General features: G+C 49.7%; 3 protein-coding genes across 13 annotated transcripts in view; 2 read left to right on the plus strand and 1 right to left on the minus strand.

Annotated features, from left to right (window-relative positions):
* Positions 1-12991, minus strand: LOC122385868 (60S ribosomal protein L15-like). 10 transcript variants are annotated; one of them, XM_043374457.1, is made up of 5 exons: positions 11342-11716; positions 9754-9830; positions 2546-2732; positions 1857-2104; positions 1-280 (listed from the first exon to the last, which is right to left on the minus strand). In XM_043374457.1, exons 3-5 carry the CDS (start codon positions 2715-2717, stop codon positions 86-88), a joined length of 615 nt encoding a protein of 204 aa, XP_043230392.1. In that variant the 5' UTR covers positions 2718-2732; positions 9754-9830; positions 11342-11716; the 3' UTR covers positions 1-85. The 10 variants fall into 10 exon arrangements, with proteins under 10 accessions (XP_043230392.1, XP_043230389.1, XP_043230394.1 ...); XM_043374454.1 differs by having other exon boundaries at positions 11329-11343; XM_043374459.1 differs by lacking the exon at positions 11342-11716 and adding an exon at positions 11247-11341.
* Positions 6459-8116, plus strand: LOC122385901 (hornerin-like). The gene is made up of 2 exons (XM_043374528.1): positions 6459-6469; positions 7261-8116. The coding sequence occupies exons 1-2, from the start codon at positions 6459-6461 to the stop codon at positions 8114-8116; spliced, it is 867 nt and encodes a 288-aa protein (XP_043230463.1).
* The window catches only part of LOC122385867 (nascent polypeptide-associated complex subunit alpha, muscle-specific form-like), a 21081-nt gene continuing 11191 nt past the window's right edge, over positions 11777-21666 (plus strand). Inside the window, exons 1-10 of one of the 2 annotated variants that reach the window (XM_043374451.1) lie at positions 11785-12095; positions 14533-14646; positions 15345-15443; positions 15789-15917; positions 18317-18611; positions 19303-19497; positions 19753-20047; positions 20596-20757; positions 21256-21336; positions 21618-21653. In XM_043374451.1, coding sequence (XP_043230386.1) covers positions 11928-12095; positions 14533-14646; positions 15345-15443; positions 15789-15917; positions 18317-18611; positions 19303-19497; positions 19753-20047; positions 20596-20757; positions 21256-21336; positions 21618-21653 — 1574 coding nt within the window. In that variant the 5' untranslated portion in view covers positions 11785-11927. Of the gene's footprint in view, positions 12096-14532; positions 14647-15344; positions 15444-15788; positions 15918-18316; positions 18612-19302; positions 19498-19752; positions 20048-20595; positions 20758-21255; positions 21337-21617; positions 21654-21666 lie in introns of both variants that reach the window. The other variant, XM_043374452.1, reaches the window with a different exon arrangement.

Genomic DNA, 21666 nt, shown 5'->3' on the forward strand with positions numbered 1-21666 from the left:
TCCCGGCTCTGAGCAGCGTGTATTTTTGTCACGAAGACCCGCGGCCGCGACAGTGGCAACATTAGGCGGACGGCAATAGGGCAATTTAACGTTTGCGGCGCAGCGAGAGCGTGTTCCGTCGCAGCCAGTTGGCCCGTCGCGAGCCACCCTTGGTGTTGTTGAACTTGCGTCCGTGGCCGATGCCGCGGTGCTTACGGCCGGCCGAGGTCTTGCCGCGCAGTTCGCGGTGCTTGTGCACGGCGTTACAGATCCAGTTGATCTTAGCGTCGTGGCGGATGGCCTGTAGAGGAGAGACGGGCGTCAGTAGTCGGGTCGAGGTGGGAGAGAGCGGCGGGCGGGGATATATATGGTCATGCGTTATGGCGACTCGGCGAAGGACGTGAAATAGTAGTGATGCAAACATCGAACATTCTGGCTTCTCAACAAGAAGTAGGTTTGGATCATTGAAAAAAGCTCAGGAGAGGAACAGCCAGGAGACCAAATCCTACCGCAATCACGTCAACCTTAGCAGGAACGATTCGTATCTCCCATCTGCTGAAAAGACAACTTCTCGGAAGTTGGCAATGACAGCGTTAAGGATGAGTCCAGGAAACGAATGTGGTCTAAGCTCCACCCCGGCCCAATATGCAACATGGACCAGGTTGGTAAGCCGTCAGTTGCTGTACTTTCTCTCCTTAGGACAACACTATAGATAAAATGTGGTCCTTACACTGAGAAAGAAATAAGGTTCTATGACGTCCCGTTCCAAAACAAAAATAACGACATTTAAAGGTAGTGTGCCAGCTTTCTTGGACCGTATGGAGATAATGGCCCAGATAAGGAGAACCGGATTTTTAGAACTTATCCATACCTTCAAAACTCATGGAAACGTCTTAAATTCTTCAAATTTTGAGTACCCCAGTGCGAAATTCGCCCCGACGGGTTGTCGGTCGTACCCCAACCACATTTCACACCACTATGAACAAGAAATGCACACACTGAAATCGCTATTACCGATATGCTCATCCAATCAAGTTTCGATAAACCCGTTCATCATCATCTCCTGCGGTTTCGAACACGCCTGTTAGGTGGCTTCTGATGCTCGTCGAGGTCGGAATTTCCAAATACGCGTGGTGCGTCGGGCCGCGCGCTCTGACTTCGGCCAAGAAAAATGCGTCAGCTGATCATTGTCATTTCTGCCACTTGCGTGTTGTGAAATGGGGTCATAACTTATAAGACGGCTTTTTCATATCAATTATTTTACATAAAATCATATTTCAAACCATAAATAATGTTTGACAGCCAAATAAAAGAAACAATACCAATACGGGCTTACAGTTTAAGGCTCGACATTGTGTTGTCTACGATTAGACAGCTGATAACTCATTCCCGTACGTCGTATGGTCGTAACACTATAATGACCTTTGCTTATTGTCACAAGTGCGCCGCATTCGCGATTGTTGCCCGACGCCTGTTTGCAGGTGAGCCCACTACAGTTGTTATACATATCTAAAAACCGAAAAACTTTTAGGCGAAAAAGGCACTATTCCAGGCCCATTTTTGATTTTTTTTTTGCGATATTAGGTAAAAACAGAAGCTTCTTATCCTAGGAAAAATAAAATGGGAAATCTTTCAAAGGTGGCACACTACCTTTAATCGAACTTGGTCGGCACCGCTAAATGCGTCCTATATATGGAAGAAACGCGCCCATGAACAAGAAATATCGTACCAACGATAAAGACATCAAAAAATCGGCACCACTGCCGCGGACCCCGATAAAAATCCTATCAGCATCATCGCGATCGCCCTCCCTCAGCTCTCCCATCCACGAATCAAACATTCCACCCCTTCAACCACCAATCATACCCTATGCTCACCTTATGCGCGGGATCGACGAGAATCACCTCGAAGTACTTATAGGTGGCGTCCTGGCCAACCCAGTAAGAGTTGAGCACACGCAGCGCGTTGCACTTCTTGCCGACGCGACCCTCGGCCACCGACTGGTGGTTCATGTTGAGCTTCAGCTCATTCACTCCCTGGCGCACCGGCTTGCCGTAGGTGGCGCCCTTGTGCACCGGGCGTTTGCGGCCTCCGCGGCGCAGGCGAACGCGGTAGATGGCGTATCCTGGGAACGGAAAAACGACCGTCAAACTTGGCACTTCATCTTTCATTTTGAAGATGAATAAATATGGACAACAGACTAGGCAAATTAACAATTGATGGCTACATGAAGGCAGTAGGGTGCAAAATACAAATGTGGTCCAAGCTCCACCCCGGCCCAATATGCAACATGAGCCAGGTTGGTAAGCCGTCAGTTGCTGTACTTTCTCTCCTTAAGACAACACTATGAATAAAATGCGGTCCTTACACAGAGAAAGAATGCATATTATCCTTTGAGTGTGAAGAAACATTCTCAATAGCATAATGGAAGTAGCTGGCAGCATCCTCCAGTTCCACCAACTTACACATTACTAAAATCTAGCTTCAACAATTGGCCATAATATTACTAGGTATCAGAGTTAGCAACATGCAAATACACCCAACATTGACAGCACAGTGCTCATACCCTGCTTGGCCCGGTAGCCGAGACGCCGCGCCTTCTCAGGGCGGGTGGGCCGGACGCAGCGGTGGATCTTGTTCAGCTGGCGGTACTGCCACATCCGCACGCGCAGCAGGTAACGCATCACATCACTCTGCTTCTTGCGCCATAACTCCTGCATGTACTTGTAGGCTCCCATCTTGGCCTATTTGGTCTGTAACAAGACAATATTGAACATGTTGTTATGCATTACAAAACAAGTGCAAATCCTGAGAGTTCTGTGAATTGCACAATTAGTTTTAGTAAAATGATTAGATATGGCTAATTTAAATGTCATCACCATGCAACAGATAGAAGTTACAGGCAACATCAGAAGTTTCAATATTTTTGTTTCTGGTAGTCAATGTCCATATATCACGTTGGAGAGGAACAAACGTATGTCCCTTATTTTAAGCTCAATGAGATCACCGCTGAATGCCCTTATCGCGGCAGAATGATGGTTTATGATGCCAAATGAAAACTGGCGAGATGCCAAGGTAGCTGAAACATAACCAAATGAAATCCAACCCGACCCCCAAGTCCTTTTCACCCAACAAATTAAGTAATAGGTAAGGTTTGAATGAATATATGTAAGACAGGTGAAGAGCAGGTTTGGTAGAGACTTAAGATAAGGGAAGGTTAGGTTTGATAAGATAATGTCTGAGCTTAAGAAAATAAATTTTACCTGAAAAAATTAGAGCCCAACATCTCACCCAAAGATAAAAATTTGACATCACAGTCATCCCATTCAACAGTGGGACAGTAGGTATCATACATAGCCATCCAGCTGCGCCTGTGGTCAACCAACCCGCGACCTCATTACAAAGTTCAATATTTGTTTGACATCAAAAATCATCCTACCCTGCCCATTAAAGGGACCCTCCCACCTTAACATTAGTTTTGAGTTGAGATAGCCAAGTTTGCGGCCAGGCTCAGAAACCACCATTTATCCTGGTCGCAACCCCCGCAGCTTTATGGTGTTCAAGAAATTTCTTCCCTTTACTTGCAGGGTGGGACCAGCGTGGTCCCTATCTCTTAACCATTACGGGAATCTGATGACGTCATCAGGCTTTCGAACGTCCGTTAAATGTTTGACTAAAACGTTTTGTAGCACGCGGTGGTATATGCTGCTTTGCGCGCAACAAATGCCGCACTTTCAAATAAAGTCGCTAGGAACAGCGGAGATCCCAAAAAGTAAACAAAAGTATAAGTCTAATATCTTGAAAACCGGTGAATATTTTTCGATGAAATTTGGTAGATATGCGTTTTTGCTCTTTCTGAACCGAGCGACATCACTTTCATGCCAATTCATTAACTTTTTTGAAGGTGGGAGGGTCCCTTTAAGTAATTGCCAATAGAAAATGTGACCATTTATAATAAAAATTTATGCTACACCAACATAATGAACGCTAATGTCACACTGCCGTGCAAAGGAAAAAAAGGGTGAGATCCTGTCTGGCCAAAAATTGATTTCACAGGAGGGACCAAAAGGTTGTCGCGACCAAAAATGAGTTATAACTTTAAAGTGCCACACGTCAGAATGACGATTTTGGTACCAAACAAAACGTCATGTTTCAATGTTTCTTCTGATACTAATATAATCGTGTAATGTTTTCTTAGATAAGCTTAAAATGCCTATCTTTTTTTTCCTTTGTAACTGGCTTGCGAAATTTCCAACAAGCGGTGTGGAAAAAAGCCGTCAGGTGATCAAGCGATTTCACGGCTTTTTGCCACGAACTATTAAACATTTGGCGGTGTGGAAGAAAAGGGTAGACGCGTAAATGAATGAATGAATGAATGAATGTCTGGGTTTAACTAGTGTTTGACCTAGCTTAAGGGCGGGCGGTTGGTCTCATTAAGTTGATACTGGTAGGACGCGGACGTGGTAGACATCATATTCGTCCGACGAATAATACGCAATTAGTCTGCATGCCTAGATGGCTGCATATTGCATCCTAGGTTTGGGAAAATGCCATTTTATCATAGCTGATAGTCCGTAATTACCTACCTATTACATGTCTTAAACATTAACCACATTAAACCTTATACAGAATTAAACAAAATAGTTCGTCATTCCTGTATTACGGAATCCTGCTAAAACATCAAACAGTCGACACGAATACAAACATTCAAACATTTCAGCCATTTTCCGTAGTATTGACGGCTATAAAACATCAAAACAGTCGATACAAACAGTCGACACGAATACCTACAAACATTCAAACATTTCAGCCATTTTCCGTAGTATTGACGGCTACAAACATGAAAACAGTCGATACAAACAGTCGACACGAATACAAACATTCAAACATTTCAGCCATTTTCCGTAGTATTGACGGCTATAAAACATCAAAACAGTCGATACGACTACAAACTGAACACCACTTCAAACATTTCACTGGTCAGCTCAGCCATCTTTCGTGTTATTGACGGCTAGGCAGCAGCCTATCCCATCAGGTCACGGACGTTTGTCCCGTTGAGGGATAGCCAGAAGGCGGTCTTATGACCATCCATAAGAGGTGTTAGGTTGTTGATGATTTTGGCCAACTTTTCCTTGTTAACCCCCCTGGGAGTCGTTCGCCTCTCTGGCTGCTCACATGGAATAAAAGTTGTTTTGAAAAGGTCGTAAGCCGACCACTTTGGGTGCCCATGGACAACCTTCACGTACAGTCGGTCGTCGTCCCGCCGCACCTGAACGACCTTTATTTCCCGCAGGAGCGGTCGCTTCTCCTCATCAGCGAGACGCTTCAGCTTCGTAGCGCTCACCCCACTGCTGACATCGAAAAAATCTCCCGGCGCCATCACATGCACTGAGCCCGCCATCTCACATGCCACAACGTAGTCCCGAAAGTCTTGCACACGCACACTAGATTTTGAAAGTTTTTTGCTCACCACCTGGTGCACCGCATCAGCAGACATACTAGTATGTCCCTTCTCTAAAAACTTGACTGTGATGGTTTTGACTGCAAGATCGCTCCTGTTGACACAATTTTGAAGAGCCGAGAGCAAGGTCCAGTTTTTGTTTTGGGCAGAGCAGTTATCTGCCCAGAAGGTGAACTGTTTCGTGTTGTGGTTCAGCTCCACGAACTTTATGAATGTTGAAGCGACGTCTGGTGCATCTCGGCCAGACACGCCCTCGTGCCACAAGACGGACACAGCCCCCTTTCCTCCCAACGGCGCGAAAGTCTCGTTGTAAGTTACAAGTCGCGGGGTGAATACGCACACTTTGTGAGGGAGGATGGGAAGGAGAGCGACCCTCATCATGTCCACGGAAACAATCAGGTGCGACTCTGCTGACGCTGTGGTTTCGCGGTCTCGGGCGTACTCTGCCCTAGCCTGTTCGGCGCGATCGTGGTGGGCGGCGTGTTCCTGGCACGTGCTGCACGACTCATGTTCAAAGCAAGTTTTCACGTGGTGGTCAAATGCAGTACATATCTCGCACTCTTCTTGGCCTAAGCGAGCGAACGACACGTTGGCACTTCGCAGCGCTTTGCGAAACCGCTCGTAAGAGCAGATCTTGCCCTTTTCCTCCACAAGCTGCTGGTACATCACAGCTGCGTTGAGGTCCGGTGCGAGATATCGGCGTCTGGGGGCGTGCAGGTAGCGGTAGTGCGGTGCCATCGGACGGTACCGCTCAATGTGCCGCTGCAGCTCGTCCTCGAGTCTGGCTGCCACCGGGTTTGCCGCGCGCCCCCGCCTGTCCTGCTTTGGGATGAGTCGTCCCACGGCAGATATGATCGGACCGTCATTGTTCGCTGCGAAGCCGAGGGTTGTGAGACAGAACTCCTTGCACACCCTTCGATCGACCTGTTCTCCAGCTACAGGGAGACGGTAGGCGATGATGCGCCGCTTGGCAGATGCGGTGTTGGTGAGTGGTGGGCTGTCAGTGACAATGGGAGTAATGTCTCGCACGTGAGTGGCGTACCACTGCATCCTAGCCTCCCTTGAAAGTGAATTGACGGCCTCGTTGATGGCCTGGCGTTGTTCTTCACTGAAGTGAGTGGCACAACCGAATGAGCACGTGCGATTGCTGCAGGCAGGAGGCATGGGACGGACTGCATGCTTCTGTTTAAAGCCCAGAATTTGGTGTTCCTGAGTACGAGCTCGTTTTTTTGCGCCCGTGTGACTGCCCACCGTTGTCGGACGAGGAGCATCGGATGCCCCATCTACTGAGGAAGAAGCCCCGTGGGTGCTAATCGAGGCAGCGTCAAGTCCATCTCCACCGCAGTCCATGGACCGTGGGTTCGGGTCGTCTGGATCGACATTTGCGGTGTGTGCTGTCGGAAAGCCTCCCCAGCTAGACGCATGAGCGGCGCTACGTGGGTGGGGCGGGGCCATAGGGGCCATGTCACTATCACCTGCTGCGCCGGTACCAGAGGGACCAGAGGAAGCAATCGATAGGTCAGCGAGGGGTACATCGTTGAATGACGACATGTCACTGCCGGACGTATCCAGGAGTCGCAGGAAATCAAAAGGTCCCGGATCAACTAGGTCATTTATGTCAGTCAGACCAATCACGTCATGAGTCGCGACCTCTGTCGACACAGCCCAGGGGTCTTGCTCCCCGACGAAGGTCCCCTGCTCTGCGGCTGGGGTCCCGCCCTGCTCCGCGGCTGAGGTACCCTGCTCCGCGGCTGGAGTCTCGCCCTGCTCCACTGCAAAAGTCCCCTGCTCCGCGGTCGGGGTCCACTGCTCCGCGGCAGAGGTCCCCTGGCCACCGGACGGGGTCACGCCCTGCTCCGCGGCCCGCTCTCCAGCAAAGGTCCCCTGCTCCGCGGCAGAGGTCCCCTGGCCACCGGACGGGGTCACGCCCTGCTCCGCGGCCCGCTCTCCAGCAGAGGTCCCCTGCTCCGCGGCAGAGGTCCCCTGGCCACCGGACGGGGTCACGCCCTGCTCCGCGGCCCGCTCTCCAGCAAAGGTCCCGTGCTCCGCGGCAGAGGTCCCCTGGCCACCGGACGGGGTCACGCCCTGCTCTGCGGCCCGCTCTCCAGCAGAGGTCCCCTGCTCGGCGGCAGAGGTCCCCTGGCCACCGGACGGGGTCACGCCCTGCTCCGCGGCCCGCTCCCCAGCAAAGGTCCCGTGCTCCGCGGCAGAGGTCCCCTGGCCACCGGACGGGGTCACGCCCTGCTCCGCGGCCCGCTCTCCAGCAGAGGTCCCCTGGCCACCGGACGGGGTCACGCCCTGCTCCGCGGCCCGCTCTCCAGCAGAGGTCCCCTGCTCCGCGGCAGAGGTCCCCTGGCCACCGGACGGGGTCACGCCCTGCTCCACGGCCCGCTCTCCAGCAGAGGTCCCGTGCTCCGCGGCAGAGGTCCCCTGGCCACTGGACGGGGTCACGCCCTGCTCCGCGGCCCGCTCTCCAGCAGAGGTCCCCTGCTCCGCGGCAGAGGTCCCCTGGCCACCGGACGGGGTCACGCCCTGCTCCACGGCCCGCTCTCCAGCAGAGGTCCCCTGCTCGGCGGCAGAGGTCCCCTGGCCACCGGACGGGGTCACGCCCTGCTCCGCGGCCGGGTCGCAGCTGCCCGCCGGGGAGAGCACCTGTACAAAAAAAGTATTTTTTAATCGATATCCATGACAAGTCAAATCATTGATTGTACGAAATATCTGCAAGCATTATGAAGGAAACGAAAAATCCGACACTCCCATAACCAACTGAAGGAGCGGGTCTTAATTTGCTATTATTTTTCTACCGTAGTGTCTTGAGTTGCCAAAAATATGCCCAAACACTTAATGGAATATTACTCGTAGATTGTGTTGATGTAATGAACAGCATAAGAATCAAAATTTGATGCGATTTATCGCTTTATTAAGCTTTAATGGATAAATCTCCAATGCCATTTTACATCAGTATCTTTAACCGCTTTTGCTGCGAGCCTTCATGCAGCTTACAAGTTACAGGTTGATAATGTCACGAACAATTAGCTCTCTCACCTGACTCAGGGCTGCTGAATCAAGGACGGGACAGGAACTCGAACTGCTTCCGGCAAGATCGGTGAGGTTGTCAGACACGGGATTAGATGACCTTTGCCGTTCACGTACAATCGCCAGCGGCATATCATCATCCGGAATTTCTGCACCGAACACATTTTTTTTTTTGTCAGTCTCCTGAACCACTACGCATTGCCATTTTGTCATTAGCATAGCATAAGCGACATATCATTTTTTCACACGTAACCTTCTCAAAGGCGCTGCAGCTCTGCATTATTTTTATACATTCCATGGTGCTCTACACAATTGAATTGGCTACTCCTGTAACCCATATCAGCTAAAATTTGAGGAGTTGGCATGCCTTTCATATCGGGTCAATGTCCCTTACCTTCCACAAGGCTCTGGCGAGTCTTGGAGCTCTTGGCCACCGCTCCAAACCACTCCCGGCCTCCGTGCCTCATTCGCACCCGCGACCCAACAGCGATTTCTTCCTCACACTTCAGTGCATTCAATGGCGAGTAATGTGACTCACCAGCGGTCTTATCTTCCCAAATCACTCGAACGTGTACGACTCCTCTCCTTCGGATGAAATCGGAGCCAGTCGGCGCTTCCGAAATCTTCTTGCGTTTTTTATCACACTCAGCGGATGAGATTGATTTGCGTTTTTTACCCATATTTGTAAAAAGGCAGGGATAAAGGCACCAACTCGGGGAGAATTGCTTCGCTTTACGTTTGATTAGCGCGCCAGACGTCTGCCAGCCGCCCGCGCGTGCTGTTTACTACGCGTAGTACGGCGATGTGTAAGGAGGATTTGGTGGGTTTTTAAATTGGCGGGCTAATTGTCAGTAAGCTTTTGCGACCTAACATTATGAAAAATGCTTGTGCAATCGTGCTCACAAACTGTAGTGCTATTTCATTGTCTGAATATCCAAATATGCCCTTAAAAACTGTCAGTCAATTAAAACTCGCCAAATACTCTTCACCACAGGCACTCTCAGTCCCGGAGCACGCTTTATCTCACCCTTTTTTTCCATTGCATCGCCAGCACTCAAGATCATGGAAAAAAAGGGTGAGATTTCACGGCTTTTTTCCACACGACCAAAACCCAATTTTGTGTGGCATTCCAACTCACGGCTTAATGCCAACTTTCAAATTTAGATTTTCGGCATGAATTTTTATTCAATAATGCTTATGAACTACACCATTGAATTCGCCTCGAAAAGAGCTTTCATTTGATATAAATATAAAAAAATGTATTAAAATCACCTCACCCTTTTTTTCCTTTGCACGGCAGCACTGGTGGAGCAACAGCCAGTCACTGTATCTTCAGCCTTAGGTGTACATCAAACTAGAACAATCAAAATTACGCAGATCATCAGAAAAGTAGGTTACTAGACACTAACACAGAGGCTACTGTTAAGTCAATAGTTCATCCCAAAAATATAGGCATCAACCTATATAGAAACTTAGCATATTCTGATAACTGGTAGTATATTAAGTGGGACTTTAAAGTCATTTTACCTTTTACTCAGGTTGATAAGTTAATGGTATACTTTTCAGAGTCTCAAGAGTAAATGTATTTTTTATTTAAATGATGGCAAATATTTTGACCCCCATTGAGGAGCCTTTTTCAATGCAAAATTACATGGAATAATAAGTTTTGGTAGTATATTATCCAGGATATAGGCAAAGCAAGCACAGCTAGCCAGCCAGTCTGTTGTTTTGGGAAATTATCATTAGTCCATTGTTCAATGTGAAATTATCAGTATGACCTGCCAGACCCAGCCCAAATACACTTTTATCTATTATTACTTGGTAAATGTCAAGATAAAGTCCTAAGCAGATTTCATTGATATATTTTTCATATTTTCTAAATTATTTGACATCCTGAATCCAAAAATGATACTTGTATGTCTCGCAAATAAAAGAAAATCATTCAAACCTGACCTAACCTTACCTACTTACCTATAAGTACCTACCAACCTAAAACCTACCTACCTACAACCTAACCTAAAACCTAAAATGTTTGCTGTTACATATTTGTATCAACAGCGTCACAACTGTAGTTAGGACCTAAACTTGACATATACCTTATTATTTATGGCAGAGGTATGGTATTATGGCAGGCAGAGGTTTGATTATTTATTTATTATGACAGAGCATTATTTATGGCAAGCACTCATGACTCAAGCAGCCAAGAAGCAGCATGAGCCAGTAGGTATCACCAAGCTGTAAGTGGAAGGCTTGTGATGTTGATGCATGCATTAACACATTCATCCATACATAGCCCTATCCCTTAATTCATAAACTCAACTAATGTAGCATGCCACTTCCACGTCTCAACAACAGGGCAGTGTTTCACTGGACACTGGTACCACACTGCTATCACATTTTGTAAATGTATGGGGTCAGTGTGGTAGTGTTGGATAAACAACTTTGTTGATGTCTCCATGGAAGACAAATTTGACATGTGATAGCAGCGCGCGCAGCGCCGGCAAAGGCTGTAAGAGGGCCCCAGTGCGATATTTCAGCTCCAAAATAACACACTGATCCCGACCAGTCAGTGGAATGCCATACACAAGTCAGTCGAAAGTAGGTACCTCCTTGCACTTCCACATGCGCAGGGCTCCCTAGCGCTAGTTTCTTTATCGTTACATGGAAACTACATCAAAACGTGCACTTACAGACAAACACGACGCGCTGCTCTTTTAGCATGGGCAATTCTAAATGAAACTACTACAGGAATTAAGTGGAACACACGTACATGGCCAATCAGAGCCGCCCACTGACGAACAAGCACATTTCCAAGCGATTTGAGAAATCAGCAATAGGACGAAGACCCTAACCACATCCACTCACCTCTCACGACCGGAAAAGGAAGGTTAAGAGCTGTATGTTTGGTAGTGCTAAATTTAGAGTCGAACTGCATTTTGTTCTACAAATGTGCTATTTTCCTAATATTATGCATTTTTATTCGGAAAAATTTAGTTGTTGGTCAAAATTGGTTTTAAATTTCCAGTAGGTATTGACAATTGTTTTCCTCTTTTAGACTCCATTTAATATCCAAACCAGCACTATCCATCTTTTTGTTACTTGATGAAACTTTTGGGACATTCGATGTTTTGCAAAGGAACATTGATCGTTAGCAATATTTAGCATCAATTATCACGTAAGCTTTTCTTTTAATCGACTGCTTATGGAAAAAATAGTCCTTCAATTTTACTCTTTTATTGTAAACTTATATTAACCGTAGTGAAACCATGGTAACCGTCGCGCATGCGCATAGGGGTACCAGGTGATTTGTAAACATGGCGAGAATGTGAGTCGTGTATGGGGAGAGTGCTGGTGTTGTGGACGATTGTGTGAGATTTAGAGCCTCTACGCCGAAAAACTTCGTTGCTGCCGTAAGTCGAAGGATAGATGTGTCCGGCAGTGATGAAAGAACATGGCAGAGCCAAAAACTGCGGTACTTCTCAGTGCTCCAAAGTCAGCTGGTAGTGAACAGAAGAGCAAGAAACCTGCCAGAAGTTTACGGTTTGAGCTTACCCTTCAGGAAACCACCAAGGAAACTTACTCGGAGTTTAGCTACTTGGATCTAGTATCCAAAGAAAAGGTCAGTGTGGCGCGAAAAGTTTTCTGCGTCCAATGATGTGTGCTATGGTGCCACAGTGCAATGTTGCTTGGTGTTGGGTTTATTTTTCCTCTATTGCTACATGGTTTCTGGTATATCTATGGTGATCCTGTGTCCCTGCTCCATGGCAGCCAGAGCAGCCATGTTTTTCACTTGGTTGTGGAGTGGGAGAGCAGTGGGCATACTGTGGAATGTGGGCCAAATTGGGTTGTAATGGATGGGCTCTGTTTTGTCATGTTGACAATTTAAATTGCAATGCTAACCTGCCTTTCTATTGCAGCAGTATCTATATTTTATTAAACCATGCACCTCATATTGTGAGGCTTCACCTGGTGCTGCCACTGGCTGCTTAAATACTACCTATAGAATCTCTGCAATTTGGAAAGCACTGAACCTTATGTCAATCACAATGCCTCATTTTTAATGCTTACCCTACTAGAAGAAATTCATTGTTCATGCTTTTCATATATAATTAATGAATTCAGGACTTGTTTAATTTTAGCCATACTATGAGCCTTTATGTTTGGTCGTCTAGGACAAACACTTAATTAACATTACTGAGTTGACCTGACCTGTCCTGAACCCACCCACTCGGTGCTTTTCTGGCTGTCAGTATTTCCAATCAGACCCAGCTCCCATCTGTGATCGATCCCGCAGCCGCGGTGGCCCGCCGGACACCGTCGCCTGTCCCTCTGTTCCCGCCTGGGGGCCGACCGGTACTGCCGTCTGACCGTCACCGTCACCGGTCTGGGATGGTCAGACAGACGATCAAGCCGACTTTCTCTGTGGCCGCGCGGTGTGCAGCTCCCAGGAACGGTGTGGTGCTGTTGAACCGAGTGGGACCGAGCTCAGAGCCGGCGGGCCGCCACCGGACGTCGCTCGGCGGGAGAGAAGTGACCGGGTGGCGGTAAAACCTGGCGCGCTCGGCCGCCGGCGCGCTGGCGGGTGTCGCCGTGTGCAGGTCACGTGACCGGCCGGGGCGGTGCCGCCGGGTGTGATCGGTGGTGGCGGCGAGTGACGGACGGCGGACGGGCTGGGTCAGCGGAGGGTGCCGCTCGCTCGGACCGGGTCGCCGGGTGCAGGGCCATTATCGATCGTACCGACCCGGTCATGGGAGAGCTGCCACGCGGCGGGGGCGGGGCCTCGGCGGCGGGGGCGGAGCGTGGCACGCCCGCCGGCGGTCGTGGGAGCCGCCGCCGGTACGATCGTGTGCGGCGCGCCGCGCGCGGTCGGATGGCGGGCGGGCGTAGAGGGACAAAGGTACCCCCCTCCGTGACCGGAGCCGTCGGCCGGCCGGAGGGGGGGGGGGGGTACGCCGCTCAGTGGGAACTGGCGGGTGACGTCATGGGTCTGGCGGCGGCGGCGGCGGGGAGGGGTGGGAGGGGAAGGCCGGTCAGCTGATCGGCGGCCGTAGCGGGCTGGCGGCCGGCGCCCGGAGGTGTGCGCTAGAGGGGGACGGGCGGAGGGCAGGGCAGGGAAGGAAGGGAGGGTGGTGACAGGTGTGCCAGTGTGCATCGTAACGACACGTGTCTGTCGTAGCTCAGTACAGATGACTTGTGCTTACTGAACGAATCCAAACGTCGCTCATCTTTCTGGGGTTTCGGATGATATTCTGCGGGGGGGGGGGGGGGGGGGGTGCTGACTGAAAACCGGCGTGGACTTTTTGTGGGTGTAAAAATTGGATAATGGATTTCATGTTAAAAACAGCATTTTATTTCCATGCCAATCTAACCACTTCTCAGCCAATTGAAAGATTTCTCGAACGGATTCTACGATCACAAACTTGTTCCCTATTCGCTGTACCTCCGCCAACACACTTCATGTGCACCGTTTATCACATAAATAACAACATTAATTCAATTGTCTAGTTCCTCATTCCTGCAATCTACATTAATTATTGTAATATGACCTCGTTCGTCGGTGTGCAGTGTGGACTGTGGGGCGCCCGCCCGTCTCAATTGCTACCATAAGTGACTTTTTTTCTACAGGGTCATTCATTACTATCTCTTGGGAGTTGGTTTATGAACCAATGTCGGTGATTAAATGCCGATGTAATTAGTAGGATTTCGCTAATAATGCCTTGTTCATTGTTCACTGATCGGAATTCCCACACGGTCTCCGAATAGTTTTTTTTTGTTTATTCTCACTGCCTTGGTAAGCCTTCTTAGTTCAATGAAATGCTCTCGTTATTTTCCACCCCCTATCGGTATCAGTTTGTTGGTGTTTTTATCTTCAGTGTCATGTTTTAACGCCCAACAGTGCCTGCCAACGATTGTCTGTTCGGTGCACAATTCACCTCCAGTGTATCAGTTATGATCTGGATGTCGGGTGGACGACTTCCCTCGTGCTGAAGTCATCTCCGGGCGACCGCTGCCTGTTCTAAATATCACCGGTACCTACCCCCGTTCTCGCGCGACAGGAGAAGCATGTGCGTCACAAGGTCAAGGCGAACGGCGTGCACCCGCCCGACGATCCGTTCGGGGACAGCGATGACAATGTCAAGGAGATTGCGCGACGCTTCGAGGAGAAATACGTGAGTCTCTGCCGGCGGAGACGGCCGGGTCTGAGCCCCTACAGTTTGGGGCGATGTATGTCCGTAATAGATCATGGAACAGATGGTACAGTGTGATGCAACTGGTTCGGTTTCCTGGAGAGCGCATGCCAACTTTTGATAACTTTAAAAATGTGATTGGATTTTGAGTAGTAGCACGGATGAAGCAAAATATTAAAGATTATTTTTGAAGGTAGGGTCCGCACTGCATCAGGGAACTTTTATTCCAGCAATATCCAGATCTATTCTATGATATTAATTACGTTTTGGATGTTTTTCCTTCGTAATCATGCGATCAATGTCGCGATGAAATAACTCGCACGGACAAATGTTTGGGTAGACGACCCTCACCTCGGACCAGGTAGCTTTAATCGTTGAACGGTGCCAGTCAGCTGATACTGAGTGGCCTGTGTTGTGTCTACCTCTCGACGGAAAACCAGACTACTGTTTACCCGCGCTGGTAGGCGGAGCTGGTCAGACGTAGCGACTGGATTGATAGTGCTCCTGACAGCTCAGCTTTGATACACTGGTGTGCCTGTAAACAACTGCTGTCCCCATGCCATATTCTCCGTTTTAAATGATAAACCCTAAAATTAGTACGACGTCTTACCCTCGTCCCACTGCTGTTTCACAGGTTCCTTCAACAAAACCTGACCCCTCTCCTATCGCTGTTTTCTCAGGGCACCGGTGACGGTATGCAGCGTAAGAAGCACCGTGATGTGTCGGAGCTGGGCCAGGGGTACGACGAGAACGACCCCTTCATCGACAACTCGGACGTGGTTAGTGTCCAATACACAGTCTCTGTTGGTCAGTGGACTACTCGGTATTTTACTGAGTTAGCTGTTGTAACTGTGGATGTATTTATTTGACATTGGTCATAGCGGAATTTTTATGTGTCGAATGGTTGAGAGTGCCAATGGGTCTAATTGTAGGGGCAGTTGGCAATTCTGCTGCTATAATGCCTATAGCCTAACATAAGTGCAAGTGCATAGGTATGAAAACTTACATAACGTCAAATTAAACCCAACCTATTGTGCCAACAGCTAAGAAGTGCTTTGACCCGAGTGACCTAACCTGGGTGACCTGGCCTAGTGACCTGACCTGCGTAATATCTCCTTCGACAGCACGAGGAGGACCTGCCGTCCAACCAGCGTCCTGAGTTCGGCGGGTTCTACATCAACCGCGGTGCCCTGCGGCTGGAGCTGATTGATGGCGCCGACCCGGGCCGGCCGCCGCCCGCCAGACGGAAACGGGTCAGTGGAGCCGGGAAGGGGACCACCTCCGGGAGCCTGAGGTGGTATAGGGTCAACACAGCGGACATTGGACACTGGGACAGTCTGTTGGTGTTTTGATTGTTCTTTTACAGGAACATCAGGTAATAAATTTAGTGGTGTCTGGACTTTCGATTGGCTAATATTTGTGGATTTGATTTAAGGCCGCCCCACACTGGACCTCGCATGCGGGTTGCGAGTTTGCGGGTTTTGAGTTTGAGGGCATAATACTAATTCATAGAGTGATTAGACCGTTCCCTTATGGTAACTTCATGAATGCAATGAAGCCGGTACACCTTCAGAAAAATTTCGCAATACCAGTGCAACCAACCAAAATTCGACTTCAACGAAAACCCCGCAAACCTCGCAGAACTCGCAGACCTCGCAGCGGGGAAAATCTAAAGCTGACTCAAAATCAACTTTTGGAATGCGATGCAAGTTGGCTCGCATGCTAAAAACATGCAGACTCGCTTGTTAGATGGTATTGTGGGTCACTCAGCTTAGATTGTATTATTTGATTTGAAAGAAACCCGAAAAACCAAAAACTCGCAACCCGCATGCGAGGTCCAGTGTGGGGCGGCCTTCGCCCCAGTGGGGGGGGGGGGCATATGTTACCACCCTGTCGCGTTTTTGGCGTGTGAATAAAAAACCGCGGCGCGTAGCGCCGCGCCGCTTGGGGTAGCTTTTAGTACATCAATTTTGGACAATGTGTGAAATTTTTGACCCCAGGTCATGTCAGGTCAGGTCACCAGGTCAAGTTAACTGACCAAGCCTAAAACAAAGTTTGCAATCATGTCCAGCTTGCAGTGTTTGTCAGAAAGGTTTTAAACTTGGTGTAGAGGTGGCAAAAGATGAAAATTTTGGGAACCAGACTCGAACCAGACCCGGCTGGACATTTCTGGAACCAGTCGGACCCGGTCTTAGTTGGAATCGGAACCAGTTGGACCCGTTCCCCAAAAGTCAATTAATACAAACTACTTGTGGGTATCATTAGTTGCATCATGTAAAACAGCCTTTTCCCACTGGGAATACTCGTGAGCTACTGTGTGCAAAGAAACATTCACTTCATTCACTTCATATTTTGCAATAATGTGCAGTGTGCAAGATGTATAGTTAATGTTAGGACCCGGTTGGACCCGTCAGAAAATTTCCAGGAACCGGTCTGGACCCATATGGGTCCAGACTGGTTCTTTGGACCGGGTCCTCGGGTCCACATTTTGCCACCTCTAACTTGGTGGATTGCATGATGTTATGAGCGCCTACAATTTGTATATCTCCGATTTTTTATATCTGTGACCTAAGGCCAGGTCAGTGGCGTGACTTTTCCATTACAAGTCATTGGAGAAAAATGAAAATGCCTCTAGATCCGTGTGTACGCAAAGGAACAGTCCAAATATTTCAGAATCACAATGATTTGGACCACCCGTGATGACCAAGGTGTCATTTTTGCTGATAGCCTCTAGAAAGGTCATCCGAGGTCATTTGAGGCTACAAACAGATTTTTGCCAATAACTCGCGATTGGAAAGAGATAGAACGCTGGAGATGGTCTCATTGTGTTTGTCTTGTTGAGACGCATCGATTGATATGCAACATGACCTTTTCCGGCCAGGTCATGACCTTGACCTGAGGTCAAATTTTCAAGTTGACCTTTCAAGGTCAAATTATAGTTCATTCGACGCGTCTCGGCGAGAGGAACACGATTCTGGCAATAAAAATGTCGTGGCTTTTTGTAATCGAAAGTTATTGTCGAAAAACACTTTTCGTAAAAACAGCTATTTTTGGAGTTTTTGCCCTCTGGAGGCTAAACCGTTGACCTGAGGTCAATTTTGATAATGACTTTATCAAAAGAAGAGTTCAAAAGCTATCGATTGCTTTTCCATGCGTTTTTCTAGCTACCATTGATCCTGAGAAAACGGCATATTTTCTGAAAAATATAATGACCATTGGCAGATTTTGACCTTTGATGACCTCTGGTGACCCCAATATTGCTCTAAGATAAAAAATGACTGAAATACTTTCAAACGTACACATTGAGAGCTATCGACTGCTTTTTACCGCGTCTTTCTAGCCCTCTTAGTTTTTGAGTTAGAGGTGGGTGGTAACATATGCCCCCCCCTCACTAGGGCGAAGTTGGCTGAGACCGCCACTGGGGCGCGGGTTAAGCTAGGTACTCTGTGATTTCATTAATTCTGCCGGGCACAAGCGGCGTATGGGTGTTTTGTGTTGTAAAGCTATCAACAGCAGTGCGTAGTGCACTGTAGCTGCGGCGGTGTGTTTTCCGCCGCTGCCCGTCTGCATGGTGAGCATGTGCGTGTACACCTGTGAATGGCGCGGTTGGTAGCGGCCGATGCTGACACCCCTCCCCCCCCCTCCCGGCCAGGTGCGCCGGCTGAGCTCGGACGCAGACGACGACGTCACCACTGGCGAGGAGCAGGAGCCCGGTGTGAAGCGGCCGCGAAAGAGGCTCGGCCGGCCGCCCAAGAAGGACCCCAGCCTGCTACAGAAGAAGAAACGACGCGCCATCGACGGCCTGCTCAAGAAGAAGCCGTCGCTGACAGTCAAGGAGCTGCTGGAGCAGAAGAAGGCGCACAGAGAGCTGCAGCGGGCCGCCGAGACGCCGCCCCCGGCTCAGCCACCGGCGGCCGCGGCAGAACCGGCGGCGGAGACCGTCAATGGTAAGCTGGGATTTGTGGATTTTATTCGGCATGATCGAGTATGATCTAGAGTACTGATTATGAGACTAGAGTATGATCGAGTAAACCATTTATATGACCCCATAAACGATCAAATGTCCTCGCTAATCCAGTTAAAGTCAGGGCACGCTTATATTGGACTGGAACTCATGATGCGCGGTGGGCGCGGATTCAGATGTGGGCTTTTTGGGATGTAATGATTAATGTGTGGAGTGGAGTGCCGTGGACAGCTGCTGGTGGGTGTCGGGCTAGGGGAGACGGCGGGCTGTACGGTCTGCTGCGCGGCGTCTTGGTGTTATTTTTGTCAACTTAAGCGGAGGTGAACGGCCGTTGCTTGAGCGAACACCACTGAAAGGGTCATTTCCGTTGTTGGGATTGCGAGGTTGCGAGGCATGGACCGAAATAACGCAGTGCGGGTAGTCGAGCGTCAGAAAGTCGGTGCCTTGATTTATGAGGTCACCGTGCTCCTGCTGTGGACGCTACCCGTTCCAAAGCTGCCTGCTGCAGTAATTGAGGTGTCAGGTCGACAGGGAATCACCCGTTCTGTGATTTTCCCGACGGATTAATGTGTCCTTCCCTGTCTTTTCCCTCATTCTCTGTCTGCATCCCACGTCTTCCAGTGACCATATCCATACTTGAATTATAAACTGACGCGTATCTTCTCTCCTTCCAGCCGCGGAGGCCCCCACGAATGGCACCGCCCAGACCAACGGTCATGACGGCTCGCGCGACTCGATGGACGAGACGATCGCCCACGTTGTGGCGGCGGCGGCGCGCCAGGCCGGCTCGTCGCCGGCGACAGGGGGTGCCGAGCGGTCGTCACCGCCGCCCCCGCCCGCCGCCAGGAAGGTCTCGTCATCGTCCAACAGTGAGTTGAATCAGCCAAGAGTGTATGCAGGGCTAATGTTACTCAGCGCTGGTTTTATAACGTCAACAGTCGATGTCTTGAAAATTATGCTCAGTTTTCAGTCATAACTACTTACTTTTCCTTTTTCACACCGCTTTCGTGACCGACTTTTTAGCCAGCCCTAAGCCCATTGCCGGCCGGCTTTATTGCTGGGCCACCTGGGAACATCCCGAAGACCAGCCTTATTACAATTGACCACTTCTCCTCTGCCCACAGCCAACAATTCGTCCAGTAACAGCGGCGGCGACAGCAGCAGCAGCGACGACAGCAGCGGTGACGACAGCAGCAGCAGCTCGGACGAGGAGGAGGGCGCCGAGCCGGAGGGAACCGAGGGAGAGCCGGAGCCGGAGCCGGAGCGGTGCCGCCGCCCCTCCGAGGACGACCTGCCGCACCTGACTCCGGAGCTGGCGCAGCTCGTCACCGCCATCAAGGCGGCCGCCGAGCTGGCCGGTCGCAGTGGAGAGGGAAAGATGAAGTTCTTCACGCCCGAGGTCAACAAGATGCTGCTCAAGTGAGTCGGGTGGGAGGGATAGCTAGGTTGACTGGTGAGACTTGGTGTTCGGAAACTGAGTCTTTTTAGATGTTGAATTGCAGTTGTTGAGTGATGATGTAGCAGTACTTTCATATGCCAGTATATCAGCTCAGCAACCGATGCGGTGCCACAGGACCCGGAAGCACGTCTCAATGCCTTGGCCATTCCTGTACCCGTCCGTTGATGTATCGAGCTGTTTCGATCCAGGGAATCAGTATATTAGCTCACCGCTCCCCTCCCTTCGCATTTGCCTCATTATCGACTTGGTATTGACCGACCCAGGGGCTGGACGCTGGGGTCGCTAAGTGTATCAACCCACCTCCCTCCCCCTTTTTCCCATTGGCCTCATTATCGACGCAATACTGTCCGACCAAGGGACTCGAATAGCCATGTGTAGTAAACCTCCGTTTCCTCTTTCTCCTTCCGCCCAGTCATAGGTATCGATCTTATGCTGTTCGATCCAGGGATCAGGGACTGGAATCACCGCGTGTATTAACCCCCGTTCTCCCCGTCCCCTTCCGCTGCAGTATCGAGCTACGATGTCAGCAGGAGCTGCGGAGAAACGACCGGCAGGCGGTGTACCTACATCTGGCGGCCCACCTGCCCTGTGGTACCCAGACACTCATCAAACGGGCCAAACAGCTGGTACTGGATGAGGAGAAGACTGTCATACGGCGGCCGCTCAACAGGTCAGACGGGAGAGGGTATAGGTGGCTATGTGGCTAGACAGAGCGAGGGACGGCTCATGGTTCAAAATATTAGCCAGGCTCGGTAAGGTTTATTGTCTAGACAGTCTGAGTAAGGACGGCTCGATGGCAGATTTTCGAGCGGACCCGCTATATCCGCTGACTCCGGCATAGAACCCGGAAGGCGGTGTATAGTGTTTACTGTCTAACCATGGTTCGCTGCCGGGTGCCCCGTGCCGATGCCTCGTTCATGTGCTGCGCGACTGTTAACCTCTCGGCAGTGTGGTGTCTTGGGTCGTTAATCACAGTTATACCGCTGGTGCCACCGGAAATGCCTGCTCCGCGTTGCAGTATGCAGCTATCGCGTGAATGCCAACTGGTAGCAGGGTCAACGCGTCGCGATATCCCCTTCCGTCTGGTATACGACCTAATATCGAGACCGGGGCCTCTTGCTTTTGTGTATAATCGTATGCTGATGTTTGGCATGTCTTCTTTTGACAGGTTGAAGGAATCCATCGCAGCAACTATGCCCGGTCTCAAGGAGAGATATGCTGAGGACTGCAAAAAGGTCATGGAAGCCAAGTAAGTGACATTTTTTTGATACAATTTATGAAACGCTGCCCGTAGTTTCCTTCGAAACCCCATTACATTTTGCGATAGTTTAAGGTTACTTTTTGTCCGTTTCTCATGGGTGTAAAGTTATTTCCATATTTAACCTGAGCGTTGCATAAGATGTGAACAGCAGTATCGTCAGTCAAAAGACAGAAACCGTTCTGTTCGCGATGCCGCGTTGCCGTATGCTGGTCCAGTTGTTAAATTCGCCTTTTAGGCCGTATTCTGAGCTGTGCCTATTCTCTGCGCAGCCCCAACAATTACTGGGAGCTGTATTACCAATTTTGGTAAGAGCACACG

Source organism: Amphibalanus amphitrite, unplaced genomic scaffold (genome assembly GCF_019059575.1).
Source record: "Amphibalanus amphitrite isolate SeventyFive unplaced genomic scaffold, NRLGWU_Aamphi_draft 000234F_arrow, whole genome shotgun sequence".
Lineage (NCBI taxonomy): Eukaryota > Metazoa > Arthropoda > Thecostraca > Balanomorpha > Balanidae > Amphibalanus > Amphibalanus amphitrite.